At 37.3% G+C, this 22,001-nt stretch overlaps 1 protein-coding gene across 1 annotated transcript; it reads left to right on the top strand.

Moving 5' to 3' along the window:
* Positions 1-870: 870 nt before the first annotated feature.
* Positions 871-16,402, top strand: LOC139963228 (uncharacterized). The gene is made up of 13 exons (XM_071963813.1): positions 871-1,201; positions 3,456-3,692; positions 4,469-4,663; positions 5,547-5,717; positions 6,182-7,417; positions 8,229-8,411; positions 8,783-8,893; positions 9,365-9,474; positions 9,974-10,211; positions 11,338-11,487; positions 11,793-12,055; positions 12,280-12,339; positions 13,002-16,402. Exons 1-13 carry the CDS (start codon positions 1,117-1,119, stop codon positions 13,056-13,058), a joined length of 3,096 nt encoding a protein of 1,031 aa, XP_071819914.1. The 5' UTR covers positions 871-1,116; the 3' UTR covers positions 13,059-16,402.
* The last annotated feature ends 5,599 nt before the right edge of the window (positions 16,403-22,001 follow it).

The raw sequence follows: 22,001 nt of genomic DNA, 5'->3' as shown, positions 1-22,001 counted from the left end.
ATGTCTTCTTCTTTCCAAAATATTAATGTCTCCAAATTATCAGAAATCTTCCGATATTGGTATGAGAAAGTGGCAGTATTATATTTCGTCATTTAATGCTGGGACATATGTAATCAAAGCCTTTTTGGTGTGTAAAGGTTAGTGGTTGTTGGCAAATAAAAATTAATAGAACCTTAACAGATTATTCATGTCATGTATTGATTGATGGTTAAAATTTGACAACAGGTGATAGAGCTCTCTTTTATTGCTCCAGGTCTGTAGACAGAAATTCTGAATACAAGGAACACCAAGGAACACAAGTGGCACAAAACGAGTGTCCTGTTAAGTGTTTGTACACAGTATGGTGGTACAGATAAGGGCACAGTAGTCTACAAAGGGGGAGAGGGCATGCACGGTCTATAGCTACGGGCTCATTGTAGTTTGATACTAAATGATAAATGTGAACAATACCTTTGCCAATCACATGGGATCTACTTTTATCCTAAACAAAATAATTTGCAGGTATCGAACCGTACAAAATCAGAAGAAGATTTAGAATAATTTTTTGCTTCTATGCTATAAAATGTATCACAAATGTCATTAAATAAATACAATTGGTGTTGAATTTATGATGTCGCATCGTTTTGTTGCTGAATGATTATTGAAGTGGATTCATATTTTACAACTAATTGATACATTTTATTACTTTTTCCTAAGTCGTTCACGATTTCATATACTGACAAAACCAGATGTAGGCTACATGCTACATGTGTCAACACAGTATGACTGGTTATACTTGAATGATAAATTACCATAGTCCTTTAGGTTCAAACCTTATAATCGAAGGCAAAGTCCACAGACACTATTGATATAATGGGCGGAATGGTTAAGGAAGAGATATGTGCCATGCGAGACAATGTGTTATCTTCCATTAAATACACAAAAACACTTGAGGACAAGGCTTGCATTTATAAAGAAAAGCTTCCATAATTAGAACCATACTTATCATACGAACCATATTGAACTGGAGACTTTGGTGGATGATAAAACAGCTCTTATAAAACTCTCCTGAATTGAAAAATATATCACCGATGCTAACTAACTGTTGTCTGGAACATATGATCATCAACATTGGCAATGTGTAAATTCGACTCGGCAGCAAGATTCATTCCGTTTGTAGCGATGCTATTAGGAATTACGGTCGGTCAAACAACCGTGGCTCGTGAGTAGTCTTCTTATATATAATTATTCTATACCTGCGTGCGAAATTTCTTCAAAAAAATACCAGCGGAAGGAAAAACATGATTTCAAGTTTATTAACAGTGAAAACAAAGTCGTTGAGATTTGAATTTCTATGAAACATATATAGTGTTCATAATTTTATCAGACAATTGAACAAATAACAACATTCTTCGCTCTCTATATAGCTATATAAATATATATATATATATATATATATATATATATATATATATATATATATATATATATATATATAAATATATACATATATATATGATATATATAAATATATATATAGACCTATATATATATATATATATATATATATATATTTATATATATATATATATATATATATACAAATAACAACGTTCTTCGCTCTCTATATAGCTATATATATATAAATATATACATATATATATATATATAAATATATATATATATATGATATATATAAATATATATATATAGACCTATGTATATATATATATATATATATATATATAGACCTATATATATAGAGAGAGAGAGACATATATAAATAGAACTATATATATATATAGACCTATTTATATAAAAGCCTATATATATATATATATATATATATATATATATATATATATACGATACGATACGATACGAAGATAGCAACCTACTTCAACAGTTCCGCAAAATAACAAAATACCTGTTTTATGGTATAGCCAGGACGTCGCTCAAACTGGTATATTAAATACTATATGATGGATGGATATGGAGGCCGTGACACGTCTGCCGTAGTTTGGCTGCAAATAATGTAGAGCTAGTCGAAGATGGTGGTAGAATGAAGTTCTCGGAGATTTCCACGCCGATATGTTATTGAAGAAAGACTCCCTGGAAGACGCACGGAAGTCCCATCCAAGAGTTTTACTGTACCGGTCGTGGCAAGACGCAAAAAGACGGATGGTTTCGAACAAGAAGTAAAAGTCACCGCAATTTATTGGCTCCGCACTCGTTTTATGACTATAACTCCCGTAAAACTATCGAAAATACAAAAATAGAAAACTTACAGTACTAAATACAACATTTTTATAATTTGTTTTTTGGCATAAATAAAACTACACAAACTTCACTATTGCACAAACATGAACCATCAAATACACATGAAGAAAGCATTTAACTTATAATATATAAACACCAAAATACCTCTTTAGCCCTTTAATGTCGAGAACTTCCAGCAACCACTATCACCAACTGCTTACGTGGCATTACTTTCCATTGGCTTCGCATGGATCTCAGATCTTAATATATAATTTATGTGTTCTGGCTAAACGCAACCAATGCCAGTCGTCCCTTTTCCGTGTGCGCCCAATATATATCAAAGGACATTGAAAAGGACCTATTACATAACATAAATCACGAGGGTTCAACAAGCCAATCACGCAAGGTACTCGTTTAAACATGAGCAAATAATTATGCAGCTGAATCTTAACAATTTGAGGTATGGTCAAACAAAGTTACCAAATGTTATATAACAGACAACAATACGAAAAACGAAAAAACGAAAAATACATTTCACTACATATATATTTATATATATATATTTATGTATTTGCTTTAAATGTTTTTTTGTTTTTTTGTTTTTTTTTACATCTTTTATAATATCAGGAAATCCACATTTGCTAGTTTCCTCCAAAAATGTAATAATTGTTAATGTAATAAATAGACATGCCTTCTGTTAAACATATATGTATTTTGTTACCCCGCTTCTAAGTTTGCTCTTCGGCTGTAACAATTGACGTTTAATGTTTCTGATTCTGCCTTTCTGTTATTGGAATTTTGGAATCTTCATTACATCCAGTTCTCGTATGGTTTTACAGATCTGGAAATATATAGTTCATATGAACAATTATGCTTACAGTGAACTATATAGTTCACATGGACAAGCATGCTTACTAGGAATTATCAAGTTCATATGGACAATATGCTTACATCATTACAATAAACCGCACGGTTGATGATGTTTTAATCAAATAACCAGACTAAGCTGTCAATAACATTCAGGACGCGTCATCATTTTTTCAGTTGAGAGAAATAGTCTTAGCCCTTAAAATGCAATTGTCACTTGATCGTCGTTGATTTCACGAACACCATTTGTCCTAATAATTAATTTATTGTTAAAAACTGTGGAACGTTTTATTGACAATTTTTATTGATTTTCTTACACTAACGATGCTCTTTATTTGTGTTTACTACAGCTTGTTCTAACGAAACATGCTATTTAGGCGAAAGCTCCATTGATCCTAATCTAACGTATAAAACAACTCTACCGTCGGGCCAAAATAACACGAATGACTGTTACCCTGAATGGACGTCACTTACAGATTTCGACTGCTCACCGGACTATTCATTGAACACTAAAGGATTAACTTCGTTCTGTGATCCTAACCGTGATTACAACTGGCACCAAGACATATATGCCTTAAAATGTTTCGGTATGTCCACACCCTCTTGTCTACTGTATATGGTGAAGGGAAACAATAAGTAAAAAGAAAACATCAACATGTATTGCTTTGTCATAATAGTAATGACCGATGGAGCGTCTTTATACGATACTAGCAACTATATTGCGTGTCTGACAGAGATACAAAACCTACATGTTATTAGCTTAACGTAGAATTACAATGATATCGACCTGGTAGGCAGCTATTCTTTTGTGACGCTAAACGGTTATATATTCATGTTGGATAATCTGAATGCCTCATCGCTTACACATCACGTCGGCTGACTGCAGTTTAGCTCGCCCATTTACAATTTCCAATATCATTTCAGAAACCCCACCTGGCTTCGGCCGGCAAAGACTGAACCAAGGACCTTCCAACTGCTAGGTTTCATTGCGACTATTGCGACCATACCACTGATTATAATTATTGAAGAAATGTAGATCCTATAGACATTTGTTAACACACCTGAATTAGTGAATACGCTACTTTATAATAAATATAAGTATCATGTACATAACAACCGCTAAATAAAAAAAACCTAACACTCTGCAAAAAATCCAGTCTCCACCAAGTAACAAACCCGTTACTATGCCACCTTATGGGCTATGGACGTTAACGATTTACGACAAGGCAGTGTTAAGCAGCATTTTGTTCTATCTTCTCTTAGCTTTGAATGATAATGTTATCCCCTTAATATTAGAGAAACGAACAATAATACCTCTCTTCACCAAGATGTTATTTGAGACCAATTTGTTTCTTCTTCTTAGCTCCATGTTTGGTTTCATCTGAGTTACCATCGAATGTATCTTTTAGTGGTACCAGTGGACAGCAAACTTCATCCGAGGTCTTTCTCCATGGAGACCTTGTGACTTATTATTGTGTGGAAGGAACGATCGTTCCCTTTACTACGACATATTGCAATAATGGTAATTGGGACAGATCTGATGTGCCTTCTTGCAAAGGTAGGTTCAGTTTCCAATTATTCCATGACATTATAACCAAGTGGTTGCATTATAGAATAACCAATCGATCTTCAATTTGCCGGGGGAAAAACCGATTAGGCAATTTTTAGATGTTAGATTTAAAAGCAAATAAAACTTTGAGCAAAACACAAATGACTTTTGTTTCAAAGATTTTCCAACAAGACTCGCAGATCGGGGCAATGATTTGATTTCCCTGGTTTCTTCCCAAGAAATAATTCTTGTACAATTAACGATATTGATCTGAATAGATGTAATATTAACACTTTCGCTTTTGGTTGTTATCCTATTATAATACCTTGAATTTGATACATTTACATGTCCGTTATTTCATAATCATACGTTTTTAGTTCAACGTTGCTACTAATTGTTTCATGGAGTGAGTAATTTTGAAAGGCCATAATGATCTGAAGCTTTATCAGTAAAGCCATACCAATCTGTATATTCGAGTTGTTTTACACCGCACTAGGTTATGAGAGTACAACGGAAAGATTCTGGAGCGGGCCCGTTGTGAACACAATGCAATCATATTTTATTTGCTTTGAATTCGTGTAATTAGTGTAAAAGCTTGTAAATAAGTCTCTCATACCTCAAAAGAGGATATAAAGAGGATAAACTAAAACTGAAACTGATACCTGACACATTTTCCGACGACTTTTGGAAAGAGGGAAGATTATACCTAAATGAGTTCGAGTTTGAGTAACTTACTAAAGAAGACTTTTCATTGTATTCTTCCTACAAATAACTACATGCAGATGATTTTAACCTCGTTCATTGTCATGTTTCATACCATACAGGTAATGGTAAATATTGTCAACAAAATCATTAACTTAATTGATATAGTTTGCCTTCCGTTTTGTTTTAGCCGACTGCGATTTGCCAGATCATTCTACTACAGTCAGTGATGACGATTCGCCAGTGAGTCATGGCAACACTGTCGACCTTATTTGTCTACCTGGATACCAGTCGGATGGTAATCCGCAGGTCACTACTTCTTGCGAAAATGGTCAATTTAATCAAGCCTTCAGTTGTAATTGTAAGTTGAAAATATAGTTCAATGTTTTTACATGGTTCAAATTTGTCCAAGTTAACTTGACCCCATTTTGAAGACGGACCGTTTTAATGCAGAAACACCGCAATTGAATTGACACATGCCACATGCGTGTGGTCAAGCAGTAAACCCGTCCAAACTATTCTTAAGTGAGTGTTTGTTAGTTTGGTTCCCCCGTGATAAGGAAAGTAGCAACGTGATGACATCCACTGGTAACGATTTCCATTACCCAATTTTCGTTACATCTCTGTGTATTCCAAATAAATCGTACTCTAGGAGATTTCGTTTACACAATCAGTGCCTGTTGATCACACACTGTGCCTTTGTAGTTATTACATCATTACAAACTCGCAAATGTGTTGATATGAAATGAATTATCAATTCAAATAGCATTACTATCATATCATTATATCAATAATATATTGTTGTAATTGTTCTCGCATAACCAGTGATTACAACTGAGAACCCAACCACCTCAAAGGCTTCAACAATTACTACCGCCGGGCCAGTGATAACCACAGACACTACTTCAACAGATGTTTCTACGACACTAGTGATTTCATCAACTGAATATCTAACTACCCAAACAGAAATTTCAAGCATGCCAACAATATCGTCAACCGAATCAACAAGTGTTCCAACAGAGCCGACCGAGGTGACAGTTATTGATACGACACAGGTAGTACCAAGTATCATATCAACAGAGGTATCTTCAGGATCAACAAGTTCGTCAACCGCTTCACCAAGTACTCCAATAGAGCCGACCGTAGTGCCCACGACAGCTGTTGACACGACAGAGGTAGTACCAAGTAGCATATCAACAGAGGTATCTTCAGCATCAACAAGTTCGTCAACCGATTCACCAAGTACTCCAATAGAGCCGACGGAGGTGCCCACGACAGTTGTTGACACGACAGAGGTAGTACCAAGTAGCATATCAACAGAGGTATCTTCAGAATCAACAAGTTCGTCAACCGATTCACCAAGTACTCCAATAGAGCCGACCGAGGTGCCCACGACAGCTGTTGATACGACAGAGGTTGTACCAAGTAGCATATCAACAGAGGTATCTTCAGGATCAACAAGTTCGTCAACCGATTCACCAAGTACCCCAACAGAGCCGACGGAGGTGCCCACGACAGCTGTTGACACGACAGAGGTAGTAACAAGTAGCATATCAACAGAGGTATCTTCAGGATCAACAAGTTCGTCAACCGATTCACCAAGTACTCAAACAGAGCCGACCGAGTTGCCCACGACAGCTGTTGACACGACAGAGGTAGTACCAAGTAGCATATCAACAGAGGTATCTTCAGCATCAACAAGTTTGTCAACCGATTCACTAAGCACTCAAACAGAGCCGACCGAGTTGCCCACGACAGCTGTTGACACGACAGAGGTAGTACCAAGTAGCATATCAACAGAGGTATCTTCAGGATCAACAAGTTCGTCAACCGATTCACCAAGTACTCCAACAGAGCCGACCGACGTGCCCACGACAGCTGTTGACACGACATCGGTGAAAACGGATATTAAATCAACCGTATTTTCGACAACACCAATCACGCCAGATGGGAGGACGTTTAGAAAGACAACGTTACAAGATGCAACCACGACAGTAATAACAACAACAAAAATAACAACACCTACCGAATCAACCGCCATCGCTACCACTACAGACAGGGGTGTGTATAATGGAATATATTGTTATTTTTGACTTCTTGCTACCTCTGTTATATCAAATGAAAAACGGGTGTGCTTCCTGGTTACATGGTATGCAAGGTACTTTGGCGAAGTGGCGAAGTGAGAGGGGATAGGTCAGGTTTCCAACGGCCATATATAGATACATTGTCTTCAACATTGTTCTATACTACACATAGACGACGTTTCACTGATAGTAGAGAAAGAGGAAAGAATTAGAATAATATGTTGGGATACAAAAAGGTTCAAAAGAGAATTAGACCATAAATTATCATAGATTAGGTGTTTCAAAACCTCGATATCAAAGTACAAAGTGTTGTTAAATTGGAATTTAAACTATTTCTGAAGATTCTAGTCAGATGACAAAGGGTAGAACATATCGCTTTGTACAAATACGTTTCAAGTTAACTTTATAGCATACTCTTACTGAGATAAATAGCAACATCTCGGTAACTATCTAATATATATTTTAATGTTACGACTTAGACAATCAAAACGAATGCTCGTTTGTTATCGCAACTATACAGGTATGGATGTTATACCATGGCCATATAAAAATTCAGCATCATCAATAAGTCAAAACAAGAATAAAATATTTCATGCCATCCATTCGATCCCAGCTAATTAAAATTCATTGAAGCTAGAGAGAGATAGAGAGATAGAGCCAGATTCTACTTCAGATTAACATTGGCGCATTACCGTCTTACCAACAGAAAAAAATAGTAACTCGTACAGAATGAGTCTTGGTGAACATTTTATTGTAACAACTGTTCTGTCCATGTTTTTCTTCGATAGACTATAGCACATGCGATGCCCCGGATGTAAAATCCCCATTGACTTTGCAGCCAAAGAAAGCGCTATACAAGGATGGAGACGTGATAGAATACAGTTGTGAGGATAATAAACGACTTGTTGGAAATCCAAGTGCTGTTTGTACGGACGGAAACTTTTACCCATCTGATTCCCTTCTTTGCCTGGGTGAGTAGAAATTACAGAAATATGTTTCTCATACCCCAATTGTAAGTCGACGTGCTATATGAAGTCAATTTTTAGGAAACAAAATTGCATTGAAACTAATATTCAAAGTTTTCATCTGTACATTGTGTGTGTATGTGTTTGTGTACAGATTGTGTGTGTGTGGGTGACATTCCAATTACTTATAGTGGTTTATGCTACTATTTTAATACAAAAGTTTCAAAAATGAAAGATATCAAATTATCATAACTGTGGTATAAGTCCTTCCAACTGTTCAATCTCCGGTTCCCGTCTTTTTATTTAGTGAATTTTTGTTTCGTGCTCATGTAATACATTAATATTTATTCGTTATTACCTTTTCATTTTGTTTTCAGATGCTGCATGTACAGATAAAGATTGTGAATCCGCCATAGGTGGATATTGCAGCGAGGAAGGAGACTGTATCTGCGAACCTGGTTTTACTCTTAAGAATGGTGCATGTGTCGGTAGGTCATATCATTACATTTCCACTCCAACAATAGACAATAGAGAGGCGGGAGGGAAGAAATGTTGGCTGATGTCCGTCCTGGGAGGGGTTCACCCCCCCCCCCGCTATATCGTAAGCATGTGCTTTTAAACGTAAGCTACCTAGAAAAACAGTTCTTTGGGCGGAACGTCCCCCCCCCCTCCCTCTCCATGCCCACCCACCCCAGCAACGAAGACCCGGGTCCACACCCCAATTGCTATCACACTTTGGATAGAGTCAATTTGTACAGTGTATTATTTTTAAATATGCCTAAAGGTTCTTAGGTACAATAATCTAGGATTGGCCATTATCAATATGATTGATGATACTGAGTTTCTATAGCGGTGAATTGCAATATAGAAATACGCAGCCTAAATAAAATAATTTACTTCGAAGCTACGTCGATATTGTGATAACCCATTGTGATACTCCATATCTCAAATTCATGCAGAAACGGATTCGGTGAAAGTTATCATCACTTTGGAAGCCAAATTTGAAGAGGGATATGAGGACCACTCCTCTTCAGAATTCCTAGAGCTTCAAGCAGACATTTGTATTGCTGTAAGTATACAATTGGATGCACGTGAATATTCTGCAGAAGCTTGACTTATGTAATCTTACTTCCAAAAAAATGAGGCTAGCACATGATTGTTTATTGTATTTATTACGATTACTCATATTTTCCATAAACAATCAGATGCTAGCTTTATTTTTCTTTTTTGAAGTAAGATTACAAACTCAAACTTCTGCATGTTTATGTATAGCTTGGTTTATTTTAATATATATAATGCTTACTTATTGGATAACATATCGTCCAAAAAAAGAATAAGATGCTAGCTTAACGTTTTTAAAATTCTTAGACTAAAAATTCAAAATTACTATACATTTTTAAAACATTTTTTTATATATTATTATTACTACTAGTGGCTAACATATTGTTCAAAGATAATAAGATACTAGGGTTAAATTTTCAAAACAATCGACAACAAATTCAAAGTTTCGTAAATGAATTAAATTACATGATATGTAACATTTTGTATTTATGTATTTATTTTCGTAGTTTGAGCTTTCTTTTGAAACCATCGGTGATGGCGACAGTTTCGTGACTTGTTTCGTGCTATCCTTCAAACCAGGAAGTGTAATAGCAGACGTAGCTACCGTCATTACTAGTTCATCGGAGTTAACGGCCGACGAGATAGCTGGAAATATGACGGAACAGGCTGGCGGGAATGATGCTGGATTTACACTCACTGGAATGCAGTACAATTTTACAGTTGGATCTTCCGTGAACGCGTCAGGTGAGTCCATGAGGTTATCATTCTTAATAAACTAATTCTTGTTCTTTTTCATTTCGGAAACTACTGTGTATTAACAAGTTTACCATTTTGTACAAAGCAAGGAGCAAAGTGTACGGACGAGTTTAACAATCATCTTTAAAGAAGAACTAACACTGGGCATAGTGACAATTGAACGATAAAGACTGCACTTTATAACATTCATGGTTAACAGCTTTCTTCATATTGATTATTGGACATGATAATGAAACATCCATTTAAAGAGAGAGTTTGTGTATCTCTTTCGATAGAGGTAAGATGGTTCTCCTACAAATATATTAGATATTAGTCCACCTAATGTATACCTGGAATTATAAATAGATTAGAACCTCAATGGTTTACCAAATGTAAACATGCAACATGACATAAAGTTTATCATGGAGCATTCCAGTTTATTACATTAACGGAATTTTTCACTCAAAACGATAAGGAGTCAAGGTGTTTAAACTTTCTGTTTTATATGGACTGAGTTGTATCCAATCAAATACAAATGTGTCATGGCTTAGTAACCATCAAACACAAAATGCAAGTGTACTTTATCAAAAATAATAAATGTTTGGCTGCAAGTCGATATTTTGCGAGGACAGACAAGCGCGTGCACAATAATCACGTGATCGTTACCATGGCTAAATAGAAATTGTAGTTTGTCGCTACTGACTTCCTCGAACACTTTATTGTATTGGTATGCAACGTACTGTTTATTATCATAATTATGATTATGATCATCATCATCGTCAACATAGTCGCCGTCGCCGTAACCATCATCGTCACCGTCATCGTCATTGTCGTCGTCATTATTCTTATTTTATATACTTTTATATATTATTATTATTATTATTATTATTATTACTATAATTATTATTATTATTATTATTATTATCATCATCATCATCAACATCATCATTATTATTATTATTATTATCATCATCATTATCATCATCATCATTATTACGGTTAACCTCAATTGCCATCATATCTACATTCAATCGATACACTATTTATATGATTCCAGCTTACGTACGTATATGGAAGACTTGACTTGTATACTTTTTTATAATATCTGCAAAGTTGTTTGCTTCCTTAATAACAGATTTAAATTCTTGTGATGAAGAATTGCACCAATGTGATGAGAATTACGGCACTTGCATAAATACTGGAAAGGGTTCGTACACATGTACATGCGCATTTGGATCGTACCAAGACAGTAATATACCAATGGAGGGCACAGCGTGTAAAATCGGTAATTATATTCTATTTATTCTATTAACTTATATAGACTTGTAATTTTATATCGCAAATCGTTATACGAGAATAACAGAAGTGTATGGAAATACTATTTCGATGAGATTGGCATGACCCCAGTCTCTGAGGTAAATAATACAATGAATTGCCACTTCGCCGCCCCTCGCCGGAGACTTGCAACGAATTTGAAAAAAATGCGATAAATGTCTGAAATGAAGGAACACGAAACCGAGCCTATGCAATATTATAGCAAAATCTTCCTATATGTATGTTTTTTTACCTTCATATTTATATCATCTTCAGATACTATATCAACCGCTGTTATTATTGGTTCAAGCATCGCAGGTGGAGTTGGGTTAGCTTTTATCATTGTTCTAATTATCTGGCTCATCGCATACAATAAAACTAAACACACTGCTGTTGGCACAAAGCAATATCAACCAGAGGTGACTTTTAGTGAAGGAATAGATAACAGGAGGAGTATGATGGAGCAATTCGAAGATGAAGATGATATTGAAAAACGGATGCAACAGAATGCAAAAGTTATATCCAACATGACATATTTCGTAAGTACTGGTTACAGTTTACTTAAATGACAAAAAAAAATAATGTATGAGATATGTCCAAGAGGTTGTAAGCTTTTCTATCTGTCTGTCTGTCTATCTATCTTTATATAGAATGAATGATTGATTTTACTGTGGCGGTCGTTGTCTGGAAATGAAATGCTATGCTATGAACATTTATCGAGGACACAAATATAATTATATATTTGCATATAATTCCTTTCCAGAATCCAATTCCAAAGACGAACTCCAAATATGGTACCCCTCCGAATCTTGAACTCTCGTCGGTAAATTACTTTTTTTTTCATTTTCGAAAAATTGTATTTCAGTTAATGTATCAAATAATCTGCGGGGTTTTGTTCTTTTTTGGCTATATATCTTAATTTCGTACATTAGAATGACTATTACTGGCATAGTTTCCAAACCTGAAATCGGACACCATGTGAATATTGTCTACTATTTATATATATATACATATATATATATATTCAAAGAATCTCTTTCGAGATCCGGCGTTAGGAATCACAAATGATTTCGAGTTGGTTAGCATAATGTTTGATCTCTAGAGTAAGGCATGTCACCAAACACAGAACTAGTATTGTTAGATACAGGTGACAAAAGCCTACAGTTGAATTACGACCTTCCTTACCGATTTCGAACCTCTGGACATACAATCAGCGTCCATAGCCTAGTGGTTAGGGTGTCCGCGTACAGAGCGGAAGGCCCGTGGTTCGAATCCCGGTGGAGGCTTGAAGTTTTTTCACTGTTCTTGATTTTCCAACTCATTACGATTTTCATTTATAGGGTATATATATATATATATATATATATATTTATACTCTACCTGTTGAGCAGTATTTAGCAGTTAATTATTTACTCCTTAATTCATATTGGATGCATAATTTAAAGTTGATGAAATGTTAATTGTTTAATTTTTATTTTCTTGCAGTTAAACACAAATGGTTACCCAAACCAGTATAATGGAGGACATAGTATTGGTGTTTAAATCCTACATCAATATTGCAAGTTGATTGGTGACTATCTAAATGACTTGGACAGAAAACTATTTCGTGATGGATAAGTTCCTCTAAGTTCACAAATCCTGAATTCCATTCGGCTTTTGAAAACGCCTTATGAGTCTAAATGTCAAATTACGTAATGGGGGGGGGGAATGGTGGGTGGGGGGTTGGGGGATTGGAGAGAATGCAGCCTATTCGGATAATACATAGAAACAGTCTAATCAGGGATATGTTCTGAACCATCATGTATTCTTTAGAGAGGTTTGCAAATAAGCATAGAAGACGGAGGTGTGAAGAATACGCGATGTAAAGAGAAACTCTTTTCTTTGCTAATATGAAACGCTGATGATTGTAGGAACTTCGCTCGTCGAGAGAAATTCACAACGGTGCCCCATATCGTTTGGAACTTGAAGTTGAAACCAGTGTTTATTTTGCAACAGCACGCCATTACGAAATTGCCGTGAATCAATGACACGTAACCGTTAATGCCCGATCCAGTCGTTAATATAACTGACTTCCATACTTGTTATCAAATCTTGCAAACTCATTAGCTCCGCTGTTTAATAATCAATGAATATTCATATCCGAGGTCAGACAGAGAGAGAGTGAGAGAGGTGGAGGTGGAGATGGAGTCAGATGAAAGGACCAGATGCGATTCAATGAATATTCCCATGTATATAGAGGGGTCTGAGGGTCCTCCCCAAGGAAGAATATTCGACATCAAATGGTGCATTCTCATGCATACTTAGATTATATGTTAAGTCTATAACTTGTTCTGGACGCAATTATGTGCTCATTAATACACATGTTTTTTATGTGAGCTTTTTTGATTTGGGAAGGGAAGGGCCTGGGATTACACTCGTAGCAGTGGTCAAATTCTGCCACAGTTGAATCAAGAAAAACTCCCGACCCAACCATTCTCCACGACCATTGTGATGGGAGGTGGGCCCTGCCCATCCCCTGCATGGTTCCTTGCGCACATCCCTGCTTGTATCACCGTTAATATACTGCTAAGTTTTGTGTTTCTGTTTGCATGATGATGACGACATATGTTACATATTTGATGGTGAATTATATTACAAACTTTGCAATCTTTAATTTTATAGCAATAATTCTAACTAACATTTGTATGTAACCATCTGCAATTCAATTCAATATGTAGATAAGGTATAGTGTTGGCAGGATCACGTGATATATATATATATATATATATATATATATATATATATATATATACATATATATATATATATATATATATATATATATATATATATATATATATATATATATATATATATATATATATATATAGCAGGAGGTCCGCTTTCGAATCCCGGTGGAGGCTGGAAATTTATTTACCGTTCAGGATTGCCAAAACGCTACAATTGCATCGCCTGCTGCCGCAGTATACCTTTAAATCAATTGTTGCGCATGCTCACCAATTTCAAACAAGTTACAAACAAGATACCATTTTCAAACAAGATACAAATGTATAGGTTTGATATTGATCACGCTAGTAGAAAAACGTTTATTGTTTGTTTGTAGTTTGTTTTTTTTCAAACGAACATTATTATAATTTTATGCTAAACATTTTGACTTCATTTACTTGTATTGTTATATGCAATACTACATGTATAATACGTAATATAAGGTCTTTATTTGCAATCAAAAGAAAACCGTGAAAGTATGATCTTAAGTGATGATAGATACTGTGTCGAATTTATCCTCATAAATAACGCTAAAATGGGTTTGCCGTTGAGGTGTTTATACATACAGGCTCTTTTCTTAACATATTGAAAATATTACATTTCAATTGCAAGTTCAAGAAAAACACACATTATTTTGCATACATACGGTATAGTTTAGGTCTATATTTATCCTTTGGCAGTAATCACAAAATCTGAGTTACAATAATTACCCGGCATGTCGTTGGACAAGCTGGGGTCTGCATTATAACTTTATTAATATTATCGGTTTGAAGTTTTATAATGGATCTGGGATTTACAAATTCACATGTTATGTTTTTTTCTTTATGCCATAACTCTACACAATCATAAAACGCCGAAGGTGGACTTGTTGCTAAGCCTCGAATTATCACATACATACGCTGTATTCCGCTGTATAGGCCTATATATTGTCACAAAAAGACGATTTCGCTGCATACATAGGCCTATCTATTATCATATATATAAATATATATATATATATATATATATATATATATATATATATATATATATATACGATTCTGCTGTATATGCCTATACATTGTCACATACATACGATTCCGCTGCATTAGGCCTACATGTTGTCACATGTCCTGTTAAGCATTCCCTGTGCCCATAGCGTAGACAGCCAGGTTGAGCCTATATTATGAAAATGAGAACATTCTATCCTTCATCGCATATATCCGAGGGCACTCCAGATTTCCCCAGGTCCCTTTATTGACTCTGAAACTGGGGCTCAACACACCTCCCGTCTCGTCAAGTCTGCGAGTGCCTGTTCATATCCACGTACCTCAGAAACTTAATAAAATATATACAGAAATGTATAACATGTAGAAAGCATGTACAATAGTCATTTCTTAAATCGCTCCCTTTTCATTACTTTCTTAAAGGCATTGAAGACTCCCCAAACCGCGTACCGCCCTCTGCAAAATGTTAACTTTCCGTTGCTGGCAAGTGAAGTTTTTTTTTTTTCTTGTCGCTCCAAAATGCAGACAGTAATGAAACGTGATACCTTGTTATTTTTTTTTATCTAGAACTGAGATGTCCATCGCTGCTATGTACACTGTGTTGTGGATACTGACCGTAGCTGTATGTATTGACTGTACACTAGTGTCTAATTACCGACGGTAGCAAGCTGTGTGTATTTTCTGGGATCGATGGTGGTGTCTAACAGTTCTGTTACACATCATTTGAAACTAGATCAGAATAACGGCATCAGACGTTTCTTTGTGCGCGAGCCTTTTCTCCATTTAATAGAAAAGTATTGGCAGTAATCTAATGGAATTAAATGTAGAAATCGCATGGCATGTGTTTATTTAGCTTTGACAACTTAAGTGAATCTATGCGATTCCAAAATAGGAAAGACATAAATGTAGATGAAGCCCGGATTGTGGATTACCACTTTAACAATTTAACTCAAATTTGGAATCTAACACTCAAACTTGAGTAACATAACATAACAGGGTAAGGTCTAAGAAGTGCACATGCCCCATGAAAAGCCCGACCATAAAAAAAACCAGCACAGGATTACACAGACACAAAATATATAAATAAAAAGATATGTATAAAAGAAATTAATTAAAAAGTACACCCCACCCCAGAATACAAATATAATTATGTTCATATTTATATATATATATATATATATATATATTAGTGTTGCATATTCATTAAGTACCTCACATCTAAGCGTGGTCTAGTCTTATAATGTGAGCCGTTTTTTCATAAATACTTTCAAAATCCTTTTTTAAGCTGTAACCACTGAATTTAACAAGTATCACTGTCATTTTCAGTCATCGAATGCATTGGCTTCGCCAGACATTTCAACTTGGGGCACAGAAGGTCGGGGGGTGGGGGGGGGGGAAGAAACACTTAAATAGGTGGTACAATGTTCATTTGTGAAAACCGTCCTGGGGGTGGGGGTTAACGGGGAGGTGGTGTCCACCTCCCCTTGAGAAACTTTTGATTATTCAAGGTTCTAAGATGCAATCTGGTGCTATATTTTGAAAATGGACGCAACTTTATGTTCAAGGATTTTCGGGCTTAGTCAGTCGGATATTTATGTTTTAATTGAGGCGGATAAAATAAGTTTTACAAAACTTAAAATTAAGAGTCATAAGATGCAATTAGGTGCTATCTGGTGAATGCATAATGAGAGAACAAATATGTATTTTCCGCTTGAATAGTTGGAGCGGAAGCATATACTTCAGCACCCTTCATCTTATGAAGGTTTGGGGGAAGTTTACAAAGTGAAGAAGAGCGTTGAAAATTTAAATTAAACTTTATGCAGGGTAGTAGTGAGGTTTAGGCACTAGCGCTTCACGCTGAGGCCTCTGTGACCTTGTTATAGAGAAAACAACTAGTTATTGTGATGAACATAATACATTTCGTCCTTTGTAAAAAGTTTATACTTGAGTATTTAAAAAAAAACTAATCGCATCTGGGGGGCACCTGCGTGCCCGATTTTTGGGGGTTTTGGGTGGAGCACAAGCCCCCCCCCCCTCCCCCGGTCACTCCCTGGAGTCGCTGGCGACGGCACTGATCAAATGTTATATTTCAGCCATGAACAATACCGCTGTTAGGCCCCTACATTTAAAAATAAGGAAAAACATAAGATCAAACATTATGTAGGCCTAATTCCTTTTTCGAAACGCACGCAATCACTTAAAGTTTTGTTTTTTATTATACTTTTCTTTGGTACTGAAATATAAAATACGAAATTCTAAACTCACTGTATACATTTCCTCACTCATAGAAAGTCTTTTCCACTTCCAAGTTCTGCCCTGTTTCGCAGCACGGTTAAAAGAAAAATGCTAATACCCAACGCACTGGCATCAAATACATTGAAACCAATGCCTATACTTTTCAAAATATGAAAGGTTTTTCGATATAGTCCTCAACTGGTTTGCATATATCAATAGATCGGCAAGGAAATAAGAGGGCTCAAGGTGATTTAAACGGCAGCAAGATTAATATGCACATTAAAACTCAACTATATATGACTATAGGCCTAAACTCCAAACATTTAAACCATTAAAGATACAACTTTTTCTTCTCGAAATGTACCTCAACTGACTCGCATATATATATAGATCATCAGGGAAAACTGAGAGAGCTCAATGTAAACTTAAAGGCAGCGAGAAAATTGATAGTAGTAAGCACACTAAAACTCAACAATGAATAGCCAACATCAACACATTGAGATGATAGCCTACGTTCAATACTTACTTTTTATTCAATTTCTACCTCAACTGATTTGCATGAATCGAAAGATCAACAGGGAAACCAGTGGCGGAGCGTCCATGCAGTCAGGGGGGATGCCCCCTGACGGACTCAAATGGACTGCTGGCGCCCTTTTCAGCTTTTTGCTACTTTTTACTTATTCGCGATAATTGACTTTTTATTGCGCTCTCATCTACCTATTGACATTTGTCATATTCTGTTGGTGTAATTTTCTGACAAAATGGCGATGACACCTATTTATTCTTCTTTAATCTGCAAATTAGCAAGGCCCGGAAAGGGTCATTTCCAGCGATCTAGGGAGTATCTTTACTCAAAAATTTTCTGTACGCTCCGCGCCAACCTGTGGTGGCGGTCCGCTTAGATAATGTTGAAAGCGCCCCTACAGACCATTCTTGCCCCCCCCTCACCAATACCCCTAGCTCCGCCACTGAGGGAAACAGTGCATCAGTGGTCGCGGTGATTCATTGTGCCCCGATCTACTGTGCCCCTCCATGGTTTTGCACAATAATTGCCATCAAATTGTAAAACTAGGCTAATCCCTGGCCTAACACATACAGGGGCGTAGCGAGCGGGGGGTGTGGGGGGTGTCACACCCCCCCCCCCCAATAATTTGGTCGCTGTCGGCAAATTTTTGGTCTGTCGGCAAAAGGAGAAAAGGTGAAGAGAGCGGAAGGGGAAGAAAGAAGGAAAGCTGAATAGAGAAATGGAGAACGGGAGCTTCTTCCGTGCCAAATTTGACTTAAAATATACACCAGATTGCATCTAAGGACGTTTCAAAACTAAAAATTTTCAAAAGGGGAGGGGTAGACCCCTCCCCTTAGACCCCCCCCCCCCATTTCAGTCACCACTTCCAGATCCGTCGGCAAATCAAATTTGACTTAAAATATACACCAGATTGCATCTAAGGACGTTTCAAAACTAAAAATTTTCAAAACGGGAGGGGACACCCCCTACCCTTAGACCCCTCCCCCATTTCAGTCACCACTTCCAGATCCGTCGGCAATTGAAATTTGACTTAAAATATGCACCAGATTGCATCTAAGGACGTTTCAAATCTAAAAATTTGCCAAGGGGGAGGGGGACACCCCCTCCCCTTAGACCCCTCCCCCGATTTCAGTCACCACTTCCAGATCCGTCGGCAAATCAAATTTAACTTAAAATATACACCAGATTGCATCTAAGGACGTTTCAAAACTAAAAATTTTCAAAAGGGGAGGGGACACCCCCTACCCTTAGACCCCGCCCCCATTTCAGTCACCACTTCCAGATCCGTCGGCAAATCAAATTTGACTTAAAATATACACCAGATTGCATCTAAGGACGTTTCAAAACTAAAAATTTTCAAAAGGGGAGGGGACACCCCTCCCCTTAGACCCCTCCCCCATTTCAGTCACCACTTCCAGATCCGTCGGCAAATCAAATTTAACTTAAAATATACACCAGATTGCATCTAAGGACGTTTCAAAACTAAAAATTTTCAAAAGGGGAGGGGACACCCCCTCCCCTTAGACCCCTCCCCCATTTCAGTCACCACTTCCAGATCCGTCGGCAAATCAAATTTGACTTAAAATATACACCAGATTGCATCTAAGGACGTTTCAAAACTAAAAATTTTCAAAAGGGGAGGGGACACCCCCTCCCCTTAGACCCCTCCCCGATTTCAGTCACCACTTCCAGATCCGTCGGCAATTGAAATTTGACTTAAAATATACACCAGATTGCATCTAAGGACGTTTCAAAATTAAAAATTTTCAAAAGGGGAGGGGACACCCCCTACCCTTAGACCCCGCCCCCATTTCAGTCACCACTTCCAGATCCGTCGGCAAATCAAATTTGACTGAAAATATACACCAGATTGCATCTAAGGACGTTTCAAAACTAAAAATTTTCAAAAGGGGAGGGGACACCCCCTACCCTTAGACCCCTCCCCCATTTCAGTCACCACTTCCAGATCCGTCGGCAATTGAAATTTGACTTAAAATATGCACCAGATTGCATCTAAGGACGTTTCAAATCTAAAAATTTGCCAAGGGGGAGGGGGACACCCCCTCCCCTTAGACCCCTCCCCCGATTTCAGTCACCACTTCCAGATCCGTCGGCAAATCAAATTTAACTTAAAATATACACCAGATTGCATCTAAGGACGTTTCAAAACTAAAAATTTTCAAAAGGGGAGGGGACACCCCCTACCCTTAGACCCCGCCCCCATTTCAGTCACCACTTCCAGATCCGTCGGCAAATCAAATTTGACTTAAAATATACACCAGATTGCATCTAAGGACGTTTCAAAATTAAAAATTTTCAAAAGGGGAGGGGACACCCCATCCCCTTAGACCCCTCCCCCATTTCAGTCATCACTTCCAGATCCGTCGGCAAATCAAATTTAACTTAAAATATACACCAGATTGCATCTAAGGACGTTTCAAAACTAAAAATTTTCAAAAGGGGAGGGGACACCCCCTACCCTTAGACCCCTCCCCCATTTCAGTCACCACTTCCAGATCCGTCGGCAAATCAAATTTGACTTAAAATATACACCAGATTGCATCTAAGGACGTTTCAAAACTAAAAATTTTCAAAAGGGGAGGGGAACCCCCTCCCCTTAGACCCCTCCCCCATTTCAGTCACCACTTCCAGATCCGTCGGCAATTGAAATTTGACTTAAAATATGCACCAGATTGCATCTAAGGACGTTTCAAATCTAAAAATTTGCCAAGGGGGAGGGGGACACCCCCTCCCCTTAGACCCCTCCCCCGATTTCAGTCACCACTTCCAGATCCGTCGGCAAATCAAATTTAACTTAAAATATACACCAGATTGCATCTAAGGACGTTTCAAAACTAAAAATTTTCAAAAGGGGAGGGGACACCCCCTCCCCTTAGACCCCTCCCCGATTTCAGTCACCACTTCCAGATCCGTCGGCAATTGAAATTTGACTTAAAATATACACCAGATTGCATCTAAGGACGTTTCAAAATTAAAAATTTTCAAAAGGGGAGGGGACACCCCCTACCCTTAGACCCCGCCCCCATTTCAGTCACCACTTCCAGATCCGTCGGCAAATCAAATTTGACTGAAAATATACACCAGATTGCATCTAAGGACGTTTCAAAACTAAAAATTTTCAAAAGGGGAGGGGACACCCCCTACCCTTAGACCCCTCCCCCATTTCAGTCACCACTTCCAGATCCGTCGGCAATTGAAATTTGACTTAAAATATGCACCAGATTGCATCTAAGGACGTTTCAAATCTAAAAATTTGCCAAGGGGGAGGGGGACACCCCCTCCCCTTAGACCCCTCCCCCGATTTCAGTCACCACTTCCAGATCCGTCGGCAAATCAAATTTAACTTAAAATATACACCAGATTGCATCTAAGGACGTTTCAAAACTAAAAATTTTCAAAAGGGGAGGGGACACCCCCTACCCTTAGACCCCGCCCCCATTTCAGTCACCACTTCCAGATCCGTCGGCAAATCAAATTTGACTTAAAATATACACCAGATTGCATCTAAGGACGTTTCAAAATTAAAAATTTTCAAAAGGGGAGGGGACACCCCATCCCCTTAGACCCCTCCCCCATTTCAGTCATCACTTCCAGATCCGTCGGCAAATCAAATTTAACTTAAAATATACACCAGATTGCATCTAAGGACGTTTCAAAACTAAAAATTTTCAAAAGGGGAGGGGACACCCCCTACCCTTAGACCCCTCCCCCATTTCAGTCACCACTTCCAGATCCGTCGGCAAATCAAATTTGACTTAAAATATACACCAGATTGCATCTAAGGACGTTTCAAAACTAAAAATTTTCAAAAGGGGAGGGGAACCCCCTCCCCTTAGACCCCTCCCCCATTTCAGTCACCACTTCCAGATCCGTCGGCAATTGAAATTTGACTTAAAATATGCACCAGATTGCATCTAAGGACGTTTCAAATCTAAAAATTTGCCAAGGGGG

This window comes from Apostichopus japonicus, chromosome 21 (assembly GCF_037975245.1).
Source record: "Apostichopus japonicus isolate 1M-3 chromosome 21, ASM3797524v1, whole genome shotgun sequence".
Classification (NCBI taxonomy): Eukaryota; Metazoa; Echinodermata; class Holothuroidea; order Aspidochirotida; family Stichopodidae; genus Apostichopus; species Apostichopus japonicus.
This window is presented reverse-complemented; position numbering and strand designations above follow the sequence as displayed.